The 12,337-nt window shown below is 44.2% G+C and overlaps 1 protein-coding gene across 1 annotated transcript in view; it reads right to left on the bottom strand.

Annotated features, from left to right (window-relative positions):
- ARL6 (ADP ribosylation factor like GTPase 6) overlaps positions 1-12,337 on the bottom strand; it is a 37,478-nt gene that overhangs the window by 877 nt on the left and 24,264 nt on the right. The window contains exons 6-7 of the mRNA XM_059720589.1: positions 10,258-10,387; positions 7,769-7,824 (exon numbers count right to left, since the gene is read on the bottom strand). Of these exons, the coding sequence (XP_059576572.1) occupies positions 7,769-7,824; positions 10,258-10,387 (186 nt within the window). The remainder of the gene's footprint in view (positions 1-7,768; positions 7,825-10,257; positions 10,388-12,337) is intronic.

Here is a 12,337-nt window from a genome sequence, read left to right as displayed (position 1 = left end):
CTCCTATTTCATAGATATCTTTCTAATCAAGTAGCTTCCCAACTGCTGCCAACTAAACAGAAAGAATTACCACAAACACTGTTCTTTTTTTCTTTTTTTCAAACCTGATGGGGCAGCACGGTTCAAAACAACAACTTGAAACTCACAAATGTGTTTTCCAGCTCCTACTATACTCATGTTTTGGAACTGTCAGTTGGGGCTTAGAAGGGTTTAGTTCCCAACAGCTTCTAAAGCAGGGGCGGGCAGTTATTTTGGGCAGAGGGCTGCTTACTGAGTTCTGGCAAGCCATCGAGGGTCACGTGACAGGCAGCCCAGGGCAGATTAATATTAACTTTCCAAATTTTTTAGGGGCCCCGCAGGCCGGATAGAATGGCCTGGCAGGCCACATCCGGCCCCCCCGGGCCGCATTTTGCCCACCCCGTTCTAAAGGTATGTCTACATTGCATAATGCAATGCCATGCAGATACACCTGAGTTGTGAACACACTATTGTATGCTGGAGTCCACACAGTGCAAGGCAGTGCTGTGCAGATATACACAAGCCAACTCTGCAAGCATTAGCCCTAGAGCCAGAAGCAGTATAGCCACATTACGTTTAATGCTGTGACTAAGAAAATATGGCTTATTTCTAAATAGGGCTTATTCTGACAGCTGGAATATTGTGTGCCAAAACTAGCATGTTCAGAGATAACTTGACACTCTTTGCACAGGGCTGTCGTGTATTGTATAGTCACACTCTGATAGACTCAAGTTCATTCTGGCAGACTCATTACTCTGGAAATGAAAGTGTTCTCTGCTCTGCCAACTTTATTTCATAAAACAGTATTGTCTGAATGCCACATGTTAGCCACCTCTCAAAAAGCATACTTATTTAGTTTATGGAGAAATACAGTATGGATGACAGTTGAACTAAAATCATTCTTTTTAAGAACAAGATAATATTCTTAATATTCAAGCACTTCTGAATGAGTGCTATGATATCTTCAGCTTTCTTGCATGCATACCAGCCTCTGGCTTCTTTACTATTCATTCCATCCACAAAGAGCACACATCAACTGCAGATGCTTCCTCAGCCCGACAAAGGGTACCTGTACCTGAAAGCTCGCAAAGAAAAATTTTTCCAACTATCTGACTTGGTCTAATAAAAATATATCTGATTTACCCAAAGAACCTTGTCTGCCTTGTTCTCAGACCAACATGGATATGCCCTATACCTCTGTAGGTCTGAGACATCTCACCCCTGTAGAATCAGGAGTTGCCCTTTGTGACAGAATTTAGGAGAAGAGGAGGGAACTTATGGGAAAACATCAGACACCCATCCTGAGAAACCCTGTGTTGTGAGTTAGGTGTATCATCCCCACTGTGATGTTAATATTTTAGTGAGTTGCCTTTTTTCCAAAATGCGAATGAACATGGATAAGCAGTTCCTTTGTTCACTGAGTTTTGGTAGTATAGCTGTAATTAATTAGAAAATACACGGAGATGAACAACCAAAAAACTTTCTTTCGCTAGTCAGCAGACAGGATTCTGAATAGAAGAAATACTCTGCTATTCAGTTAATGCATAGGACAGCATAATGTATAATGAATAAAAGAGCACCTTATTAAAACAATTCTTTCCTGAAGTTTGAATTAAGATAATTTAGTTTAGCTGTACTTGACTTTGGATCACTACTGACATCTAGTGGCTTGCTAGAAGCAGAACACTAAAACATAAAGTAATTACACCAGTTCTTAAAAAAGGCCTTGTAAAAATATTGTCATTATATTGTTGGTCAAGTTCAAACCCATCATTCAAGTTCTGTTACTAAAGTGACTAACCCTAATTTCAGTAGCAAGGAAAATTAGTGATTTTACAAAGTGAATGGTTGAATTTATTCCTGTTTGTTTAATAGTACAACAGCACTCAATATGCAAGGCACTACCTAAATACACAAGAATACAGAATCTTCACACCAACCAAAAATTGCATGCAATATAAATCTAATGTCATCTATTTAATTGTAAGAAACCTGTACAGACTAAGATTGATATAATGCAGGATTGTCAAACTGCATTATATCCAGCCTGTGAGAGGCTAGTCTGCAGGCTGGATCAGACCCACTGACCAGCCCTGTGCACCACATGCAGTGCATACACCCTGGACTGTTCCTTCCTGTTGCATGCATACCGGCTCCAGTCCTGGCTCTAAGTGTTGTGCATGATGTGCAGTCTGGGGTGTGCGCTGCATGCAGTACCTGCGCCACTTCAACCCTGCATGCTGAATACAGTGCACAGGGCCATTCTGTGGGCCCAATCCATACTGGCCCCAGATCTAGCATGCAGGGCTGGTCCAGAGTGGTCACTGCATGCTAGATCTGGGGCCATGTGTCCCAGCTCAGCCCCATGTTCCACATGCAGTGTGTGCACCAGATCCAGCAGAGCAGCAGACAGGCACATGCTGCATGTGGCACATGGGGCTAGTCCAAGACCCACAGGCAGTATGGTCGGATGAATGATAGGGCTCTGTGGGTGCATCTTTGCCACCCCTGATATAATGCAAATATAACAATCTGTCTCTAGCTCTTTACCTAGCTGTACAACAGAAACAAAGGGCATCTCATTAGCATATGTCGGAGCAGACTCAATTAATCGAGTCTGCTGTGAGTCTGCTGGAGTGTGCTAATTAGCTTGCTCCAGCAGCCTCCGCATCACGTATGTTCAGCATCCCTGTTTCAAAATGGCGGCAGGGGCACTTTAAATAAAGCTTGTTGCACGAGCTTTAGCTAAAGTGCATCCGCTACCATTTTGAAGTGCAGGACACAACATACATTTGACACTGCAAGCGCTTTAATTAGAGCAGCTCTCTGAGAGCTGCTTTAATTAATCCTTCTCCTCCCCCTTCACCCTGGAGCAGCTGTATAGACACCCAAAGGTAGTGTAAATGTTTAACTTAATTCCATGTGGAAAAAACATCATTTAACGGTTCAGGTGCTTCACATCTTCAAAGTACAGATCAAACAGAGCCCCCTCAGCAGTAGGTACTTTAGGATCTATCACACAGATGGGGAAATAGACAGGTTCATGACTTGCTTGGGGTTATATAATAAAATCAGTCATAGGAGCTGGTTTAAAAGAACACTATCAATTACATAAAAATTTTAGACCAAAATGTCTATGTAGTTACTTGTACACTTCACATTATTTTAACTGAAAGATTCAACAACATTTTTATTTTTTCATGTTTTAGTGAGCAAGTTCCTTTCACTGTTTACCTTGTAAGGTTAGGACAAGATTACACATCAGAGTTTGCAAGTGGTAATTCTAAGGAACGTTAATCAGTGTTAAGGTTAACCAGTGCTAGCGATCAGCCATACATTTGGGGCTAATACCATCTCCAATGTGCACTGTTCAGACCTGCCACCAGAGGGCTGGCGAGTGAAGGTGTAGCTAGGGCAGGGGTGGGCAAAATACAACCCAATGGGCTGGATCCAGTCTACCAGGCGATTTCATCTGGCCTGTGGGGAGGCACCCACCGATTAATTGTATCCAGCCCAGCCTGTGGCTTCCCCGGCTATGTTATGCATAGGGACAAGCCCTGCCTACTCCCACTGGGGCAGTGTACTGTACTCCCACCCTAGCCCATGGGAGGGTCCCGGTCCTGGCTCCAGCCCCAGGCTCAGCCACTGTATATAGCTTCTGGGCAGAGCTGTTGCTCCTGCCTAAAAAACTGCTTGGATCCCCCTGCTTCCAGCAGCTCCACTTACTGTCCCTGATGCAGCACTCTGGGCAGCAAGCAGGGAAGCATCAGCAGGCAGAGGGAACCTGTATCTGGGCAGGAGTATGGGGCCAGCGCCAAGGCCAAAAGGAGCGCAGAGCCCTGGGGTGGGGGCTGGTGCTGGCAGGAGTGCGGGGCTGGGGCATGGTGGGGTAGCAGGAGCATGGACCCCAGGTTGGCGAGAGCACAGGGCCAGCCTACCTCCATTGCATGGGGCTCCCTCTGGCTCATGTGCAGAGCCCAGGACTTGGCTGGGGCAGCAGGGACCAGGGCCAGCTCCATCGCATGCGGCTGCCAGCTAAGTCCAGAGAGCTACACGTGAGCCGCAGGGAGCCCTGCATGATACAGCTGGGCTGGCCTGGCCCCACTCCCTGCTGCCACATGCAGCTCCCGGGACTCGGACAGAGTCAGACACCACCAAAGGACTCTGTCTGCCATGGGACATAAGTACCCCAAGGGTGTGCCACCTGCTGCAGGAACTATGTGCTGGGGGGGCATGTGGGAAAGGGCCCCCACACCAACACCCACACCATACCATACCCACACACACACACTAACCCCCCTCACACACACCCACATCTCCCACAACCACCCCACACACACCCCACACTCCCCTACACCCCCACAAACCCCACACACTTACCCACACTCTACTCCACACACTCCCACATTCTCCTTGACATACCCTCCCCCACAAACCTATACTCCCCAACAAACTCTCCCCACACACACCCTGAACCACACCCCACACACTCCTCCACCCATACAATATACAAGGGTAAGACTTTATTTTGTGCTATTATGCAATCACCTCAATATACGCTACACAAGCACACATAATCAGAACAAAAATATTTTTTGAAATAAAATTCAAGTATGCTATCACAGATGTTTTATTTTTAGTATATCATTTTTTTTCCAGTTCCAAGATGGCAAACACCCCTCCCAAAAGAGGTGTTTCTGGGGGCAAGGAGAGGGACTTCCAGTGGCAAAGGTCAGGAGTGGGACTTCCAGGCCCAAGATGTTGACCAGGGGACGGATCACCTGTCACGGGGCAGGGCTACCCTTGCAGCCCTTGACAGCTCACCAAAACTTATTAAGCGGCCCTCCAGCCAAAATAATTACCCACCCCTGGGATAGGGGCTGCACCTCTGCTCTATGCCTGCACTGCTCATCAGCTCTCAAGCCACAGTATAGCTTGAAAGGGAGGGAAGGGCCCCCTTGTGCTGCTGGGATAATTCTCTAACCTCCCCAATCACCCCACTGCCTCCATCAGCCCCCAGATCCCCCCCTCTGTCCTTGGATAGACCTCGAAACCCCAAATTGGGCCCTCCACCTCCAGATTGCTGCCCTGACACCCTAAGAGCACTGGTGGCACCAGTGAGGGAGGGGTCCCTCTCCCTGCTTGCTCCTAGGCTCCCTGAAGCCTGTGCCACCACTACACACCTGGATCCAGCCCCCACTAGCCGCTGAAGCTGCCTGGCAGCTTCTTGCTCCCCTGACCCCAGTTCTCTCCTTCAGTGGAGGGCCGGGCAGGAGCTGATCCAGGTGCACAGAGGCAGCATGGTCTGCAGGAACTCCAGGAGCAAGCAGGGAAGAGAAACCATCCCACTGGCACGTCCGCCACTCTCATGCTGATCACGGTGGCATAGCAGTAATCTGGGACAGGAGGGGCTGATGGGGTACATAGAGGTCAGTTGGGGTGTCAGGACAGCCATCTACGGGTGGAGGGGGTGATTTGGGAGTTGGGCAATTCGGGGGGCACAAGCCTGGCAGATCCTCACCCATCCACTCCCTGCTTCCCTCTACCCCTTCCAATTCTGCCCCCCTCACCCCTTCCTTATGCCCCCCTCCCCTAGCCCCTTCACCAGTTTTCCCTGCCTCTCCTTTCACTCTATCCCCATGCGTGCATTGCCTGTCTGTTCCCAGCTGTCAGTCCAGGGCCACAGAATCCTGGATGAGAGCTAGTCCACCATGGAACAAAGCCACCTGGGAAACAAAGAGGACTGCAAATTGGTGGTTTTATCTCATGTGAACACTCAGATGTTAATGTAACTCACGTTACATAGTCCAGCTTCCTGGTCCGAAGTGGCAAAACTTTAAGGTGCTTTAAGGGCACTTAGTACTAGTTTATGAGCCTTAACATGCGGTCATTCATGTTTTAAGTGCTCTTAACATGATCTGATTGTAATGTGTAATCTCACCCTTAATTTCTCAAGTGGTTTATTTGAGCCCTTCTTAAACCAACAAGAAGAATAAAATATTTTAATTAAGACAGAAAAACATGCAGAAAAACTAGCAGACTCAGGGCCAGGTAAAGTCTTTTCACTTTTTGTTTTTGGAAATTGTCTAGATTTCAAATGGGAAAAGTCATTTTAAAACTTGGGGTTGCTCACATTTTTGGCCTGGAATTTCTTAAAGGCCTCTCCAGATGTGCAGGTAAAAGTGTGATGGAATCCAAGCAATCATGCTTCCTGCCATGCTACATGGGTATAGCAGGAGGTGTGATTGTGGGATCATGTTATCAGACCCCGTCATTCCTTACTGCTGGTGCAGGGGGAGCCAGGGACTGTGATCCCAGGCTCCCTCTGCACTGGTAAGTAGCAAGCTCCCATAGCTTACTGCCCCACCAGATATAGGCTCCCAGGCTCAAGAGCACATGGTGCACTCCCATGGCTGGTAGCCCTGATCGGTTGATGGGCCTCTCATTAAGTCTTATGCTGGTTAATTACATCTTAAATCTAACATGTGGCAGGGGCCTAAAATAAACACAAGAAGAAAAGGGCTAAAATGTCTTAAGCTTTCCTTTATATAACAGCATGGGACACTCTAGGGTGCATTTAAAATATACACATTTTATCATTTTCGCCCTTCCCAAATACTGGCAAAAGATGGGCTATTCTATACACACCTAATCTGGATTCTACAGTCAAGACCCTTATTGCCTTTTGTGGGAAGAAGAACTATCCCTAAAAGTTATCTAAAACATGGCTGTTCAAATTCTAAGCAGCCAAGGACTATACAACCTACAGGCTGCATCAGTGGGGGCCTTACGTGCCCTGCACCAGAGCAAGCCACAGGTTACATGGGAAGCATGCAGCATGGGCATCTCCTGGTGAACCATGTGCCCACATGAGTTGTACCCAATGCTGCTGCACTGAGTACTCACCCAATCCTAACCTCACCCTCCAATTTCTATGCTGTACTGTGCTGCCACCTGGGGTGGTGGTGGGCAGCAGAAGCTCAGGGAGGGAAGGGCAGCCCAGAGACTCTGGCTGCTGTTGCAACCAAAACAAGGGGTGAGGGAGCAGCAGCCAGACATGAACCTGGGGGCCACAACTTAACCCTGCTTGGGCCACATGTAGCCCCTGGGTTGCCAGTTGGATAGCCCTGACCTAAAATGTTGTAATGTAACAAGAGAATGATACCGTGATGCAATTTGGAAATAATTAGTGGCAGAAGTATTATAACATTGCTCTGCACTATGGGTTCCCACTCTTTTAAGAGTCTTTCACAAATTTTTCAGCCTGTTTTATTTACCATTTAAAACACAAGACACTAAAACATGAGAAAAATGTGAATTGTTGGAGCATAACAAAGTAATTGGGAAAATAAATTAAATTATCATGTGTAATAAACAAGATTCAAGAGCACCTTGTAGTATTATTGTCAGGAAAACATTTTTAAACCATCCAATACTATTTCCAGTAGTACACATTCAAGTTTAGCAATTCTCTTTTGAAGGAAAATGTTTTCTCTAATTTAACATCTGTTTTAAAAAAAGGAAAGCTCTCTACCACAATGATTCCACTGAAGAAACTGGTAACTTAAAAAAAGAAAAAAAAAAAAAAAACAGGGGAAAATATCTAGTTTAGCAGGTACTCACTGTGTAATTTGATCTGACAGCAGAAATGGACAGAAACAAAGCAAATGAAATAATGAAAGAAAACTTAAAAAATGAAAACAAAAATCTAATAGGAAAGGAGATGAAGTGACAGTGTAATGTGACTTACCTTGGAGCCAATCTACACCTTCCTGTAATCCTTCGCCTTTCAGAGCATCACTAGCACTAAAAAGAGGGAAAGTACTGAAAAACACTGGTTTGTATAAAAGTCATCATTACATCTAAAATTTGCAAGCTATGTAATAAATAGCAGAATACTTCTAAAAGCAGCATTAGCCAATGTCAGGCACAATACACTTAAAAACAGATTTGGGTTAACTTCCCTGTATAGGCACAGTGTTCTAGAATTCAATAATTTCCTCTTAACTATTCCACCTTCAAAACAGAGGAATTATTCCAGAATATGATCACAGGTAGTCTGTGGATGCTATTATAGGGGAGTTATCTAAAATAGATAACTTATACCAGGTATCTACAGCCAAATAACTAGTCTGGGATAGGTACGTTAGGATATTATCCTCTCCAGACAAGGGGACAATAAATTAATGCATTTCTGATAAATATTGTAAAAATGATGAAGTTACATTTCCCCATGCAGCTCCAGTATAGAAGAAATGTTGGGGTTGAAAAAGTCGTGCGTGCTATATGGTTTGTGCATCCACATGGTTTCTCAGGAACCATATGGTTAGTGTATAGGTTAATATATTACTCGGGCTATGCTGGAACTATATACAACTATCCACAGAATCCAGGAGCCATAGGTAGCTCCTCATCTACCCAGTGCATCAGAAAGGGGGCACAAAATTATAACAGCACAGAATTCATAAAACCATCTTCAGCAGAATTTGGCAAATGGTCAAAATTATTTTTGATTTCATGAAAACTTCAAAAGTAGAGGAGAGCTAACAACACGTGAAGTGGAGGTATATTTTTAAATATGCACAGTAATTATTAAATTCATTAGGCAAAATTATTTTCTGGTGAAGTACTGAGGAGAAAGTATTAAAAAGCATACACAAATCACAATGAAGATTTACTGAAAGTTGCAGCTTTAAAGTAAAGAAAAGAAACAAGAAAAAGTGAATAGCTGTCCGTTTCACAGTGAGAAACAAAAGCAATTTAATTTCCTTCTGACAAGATCTGGGCATCAGACTTTTGTCCTTTCCAAAAACCTCTCCAGATATTATATAACATAGTGAACCAAAACTGAGTAACTGAATGTGCTCATGGCTAAACTTAAAAATACTGTAGAATTTTAAAATAAATAATCTGAAAATATGTTCTTTGAACTGTTTTTGTTATACTACTTATTTATAGTGTGAAACTTTTGGTAGAGTGGAAGAAATGGTGGTACCTCTTGAAACTCTCATGGATTTAACTGAAGGTTAGGTTCAGTGAATACCAAGTTCAATACCCATCTCTTATAACTGCTATGAACAAATGGGAAACTATTCTTGGTTAAAAAAAGGTTAAGATGATCATTTTCTAAATAATTTAAGCCTTTATTTAAAGAAAAGTTCCTAGCTCTTACTAAAAAGAAAACTTCCAGAAAATGAACTGATGCAATGTTATGCACTTTAACCTACACACAAACGGTCCACTTTCTTTTCTGATATCAGCAGTCTGCAAAAGTACCCACAGAGTATAATTAAATAATATTCTAATCAGTTTTGCTGTCAATGTCCTGAATCCCAGGCATAATATCATCAGTGATGTTGATGAGTACCCTTGAAACTTTTATATGTTTTTTTATACTTTGGGAACAGCTTTGTATGTTTTGAAAAAGTATTTTATCTAACCAAGGGCACAGAGTAGGTTGTTTAGGCTGGGGGAGATCGCTTGTTGCCTAGTTGCTTAATTGCTGGCCTTGCTAGAAGGAAAGGCTATATCAGCGAGGTCCCTGGTGGGGGGTTGGAAGGGGGGTTACTTGCTGGGCTTGCTGCACAATTTACCACATCAGCAAATTCAACCTGTCACGTAGCTATATAAGGCTGATGCCCACTTGGGGGGGGAAGGGGGGGGTGTGCTTGCTTTGCGAACGATTGCCAAGCACCGCTTTCTGAGCAGAAATAAAGTTTAAGTTGGATCCTCCACCCCTGTGTGTTTATTGGCAGAAGTGCACCGGGCACGTACCCACTGTCCTTTGGGGACAACAATGTGAATCCCACCACTATTCCATATCCCAGCAATAGTGATTAGAGCTGTTCTGATTAGGATGTGGCCCCTAAACCTTGCTTGTAGTAACCTTCTCTCCTCTACCCCCAATCTTTGGTTAATAGATTTCTGGTGACAATTTTCAAGACAAACTTGGTATTTTACAAATTATTTTTTTGCTGAGCAAGCATCATACAAGAACACCTGTAACTATCAGCATCTGACACGGTAGGTTGTTGCCTACAAACTTCATGCTTCTCTGAACTAGTTAGTCTCTAAGGTGTCACCCTGCTCTGCCTTCTGCCTGTAACTACTAGCAAATACATGACAAAATACAGCATTCTATCAAGCTCATTCTCATGCATATAATAAAGCCACGAAATAGCTAAATGTGAGCAGGAGAATCTGTGGAAATAACAAAAAGGGGGGAATAATAGTATTTACCAGATATGCCAGGGTTTATCTTTGATGTTTTCTAATGATAACAACTGTGAGACTTTCACAGATGATACTGCATCCCTGAGGTCCATTTTGTTGGCAAAGAACAGAATAGGTATTCGACGATGCTTAATATCTAGACACAAAGAAAAGTGGAATACCATGACATTTTGTAAGACTCAATCTCTACAATTAATGAAATGTAAACAATAAAACAGATACATTGCTTACCTTGTAATTGGGGTTCTTTGAAGGTTGTATCCTACCAACATGCACACTCTTGGGTCATGTGGCCTCAGGTGCATGCTTCAGGAACGCTCACAACTTTCTAGGCAGACAAGGTTCCTTGGGTGAATTTGATATCTTTTATTAGACCAACCCAAATGGTTGGAGAATAGTTATTAAGCAAGCTTTCGGGTTCAAAAACCCTTCGTCAGGCTAAGGAAGCTGCAGCAGTTGCTGCGTGCTCTTCCTGGATGGAATGAAAAGTAAAGAAGCCAGGGGCTGGGCTGGGGAGTCAGTTGCCAGGCAGATTGTAATGTATCAAATATCCAATGTCTATGTTTAGTCCCTGATCTCTAGTATCCAGCAGGTTGATGAAATGGAGCTCATAGGCTCGTCTCTGGGAAGTGTTGTGTAAGTTTCCCTTGAGGATCAGGACTGAGAGATTGGAGAGAGAGTGGCCCTCCTGTGAGAAATGTGCCCCCACCGGTAATTGGGTGTTTCTGTCTTTGATGGATTTCTGGTGTGCGTTCATTCTGGTGCGCAGTTGTTGTCTGGTCTCTCCTCGCAGTGGACGAAACCCTAACCTTGACCGCTACATTGACTACTTCAGGGAAAGAATGAACAATGAAATAATCAGCAACACGCGCCACCACAACAACCTCTCTCTACCAGAGAAAAAGGCCATAGAATCTCTAAGATCTAACCACCAAATAGTAATAAAACCAGCAGATAAAGGAGGAGCCATAGTCATCCTAAACCGTGAGGATTACATTAAGGAAGCCAACAGACAGCTCTCTGACACCACCTACTACAAAGAACTACAAGAAGATCCTACTCCCCTTTTCACCAAAAAACTCAACAATACCATCAAATCATTTCCACCAAGATTACAAGAAAAACTACAGACCTTGATCCCCCAGCTACCTAACCCAGGGACTTTTTACATGCTTCCTAAAATCCACAAACAAGGGAACCCTGGCAGACCTATCATATCCAACCATGGGACCCTAACTGAGGAAATATCAGGTTTTGTTGAATCCATCCTAAAACCGCTTGTCACCCACAGAGCAAGTTTTGTCCAAGACACCACAGACTTGCTACGGAAACTTAATAACATAGACAGACCACCTTCCCAGCAACACACTCCTAGCCACCATGGACGTTACCAGCCTATACACCAACATCCCACACCAGGATGGCATCCATGCCTGCCTTACATATCTACAGGAACAAGATTACAACCCAGAATACAGACCCAAAGATATCACTGAGCTTATACACTTCATCCTCACACACAACAATTTCACTTTTAATAATCAACACTTCCTCCAGATGATGGGAACAGCTATAGGCACTAAAATGGCCCCACAGTATGCCAACCTTTTTATGAGCCACCTGGAAGAAGACTTCCTCAAGAACTGCACCATCAAACCCTTGCTGTACTTATGATATATCGATGACATCTTCATCATTTGGAGTGAGAACCTGGAATCTCTGATTGAGTTCCACCAGAAATTCAACAGTCACCATCTCTCCATCTGACTTTCTTTAGAATACTCCAACACCAACATCCCCTTTTTAGACACAAGGATCAGTATCCAGAAGGGTAAAATACAGACCACAGTATACAAGAAACCCACAGACCAACATACATATCTGCACAGAACCAGCAATCACCCGAAACACACCAAAAAAGCTGTGATATACAGCCAACCCCTCAGATACCACCGCATCTGTACTGAAGAGAACACCTGGGATTGTCACCTCACCAATCTTAAAAAGGCTTTCACCCAGCAAGGACACTCCTCCAGAGAGGTAGATCGCACGTTTGAAAGAGCCACCTGGATACCACGTGAAGAAC

This window comes from Alligator mississippiensis, chromosome 1 (assembly GCF_030867095.1).
Source record: "Alligator mississippiensis isolate rAllMis1 chromosome 1, rAllMis1, whole genome shotgun sequence".
Taxonomy (NCBI): domain Eukaryota; kingdom Metazoa; phylum Chordata; order Crocodylia; family Alligatoridae; genus Alligator; species Alligator mississippiensis.
Note: the sequence above shows the minus strand (reverse complement) of the source record. Positions and strands in the feature narration are given on the sequence as shown.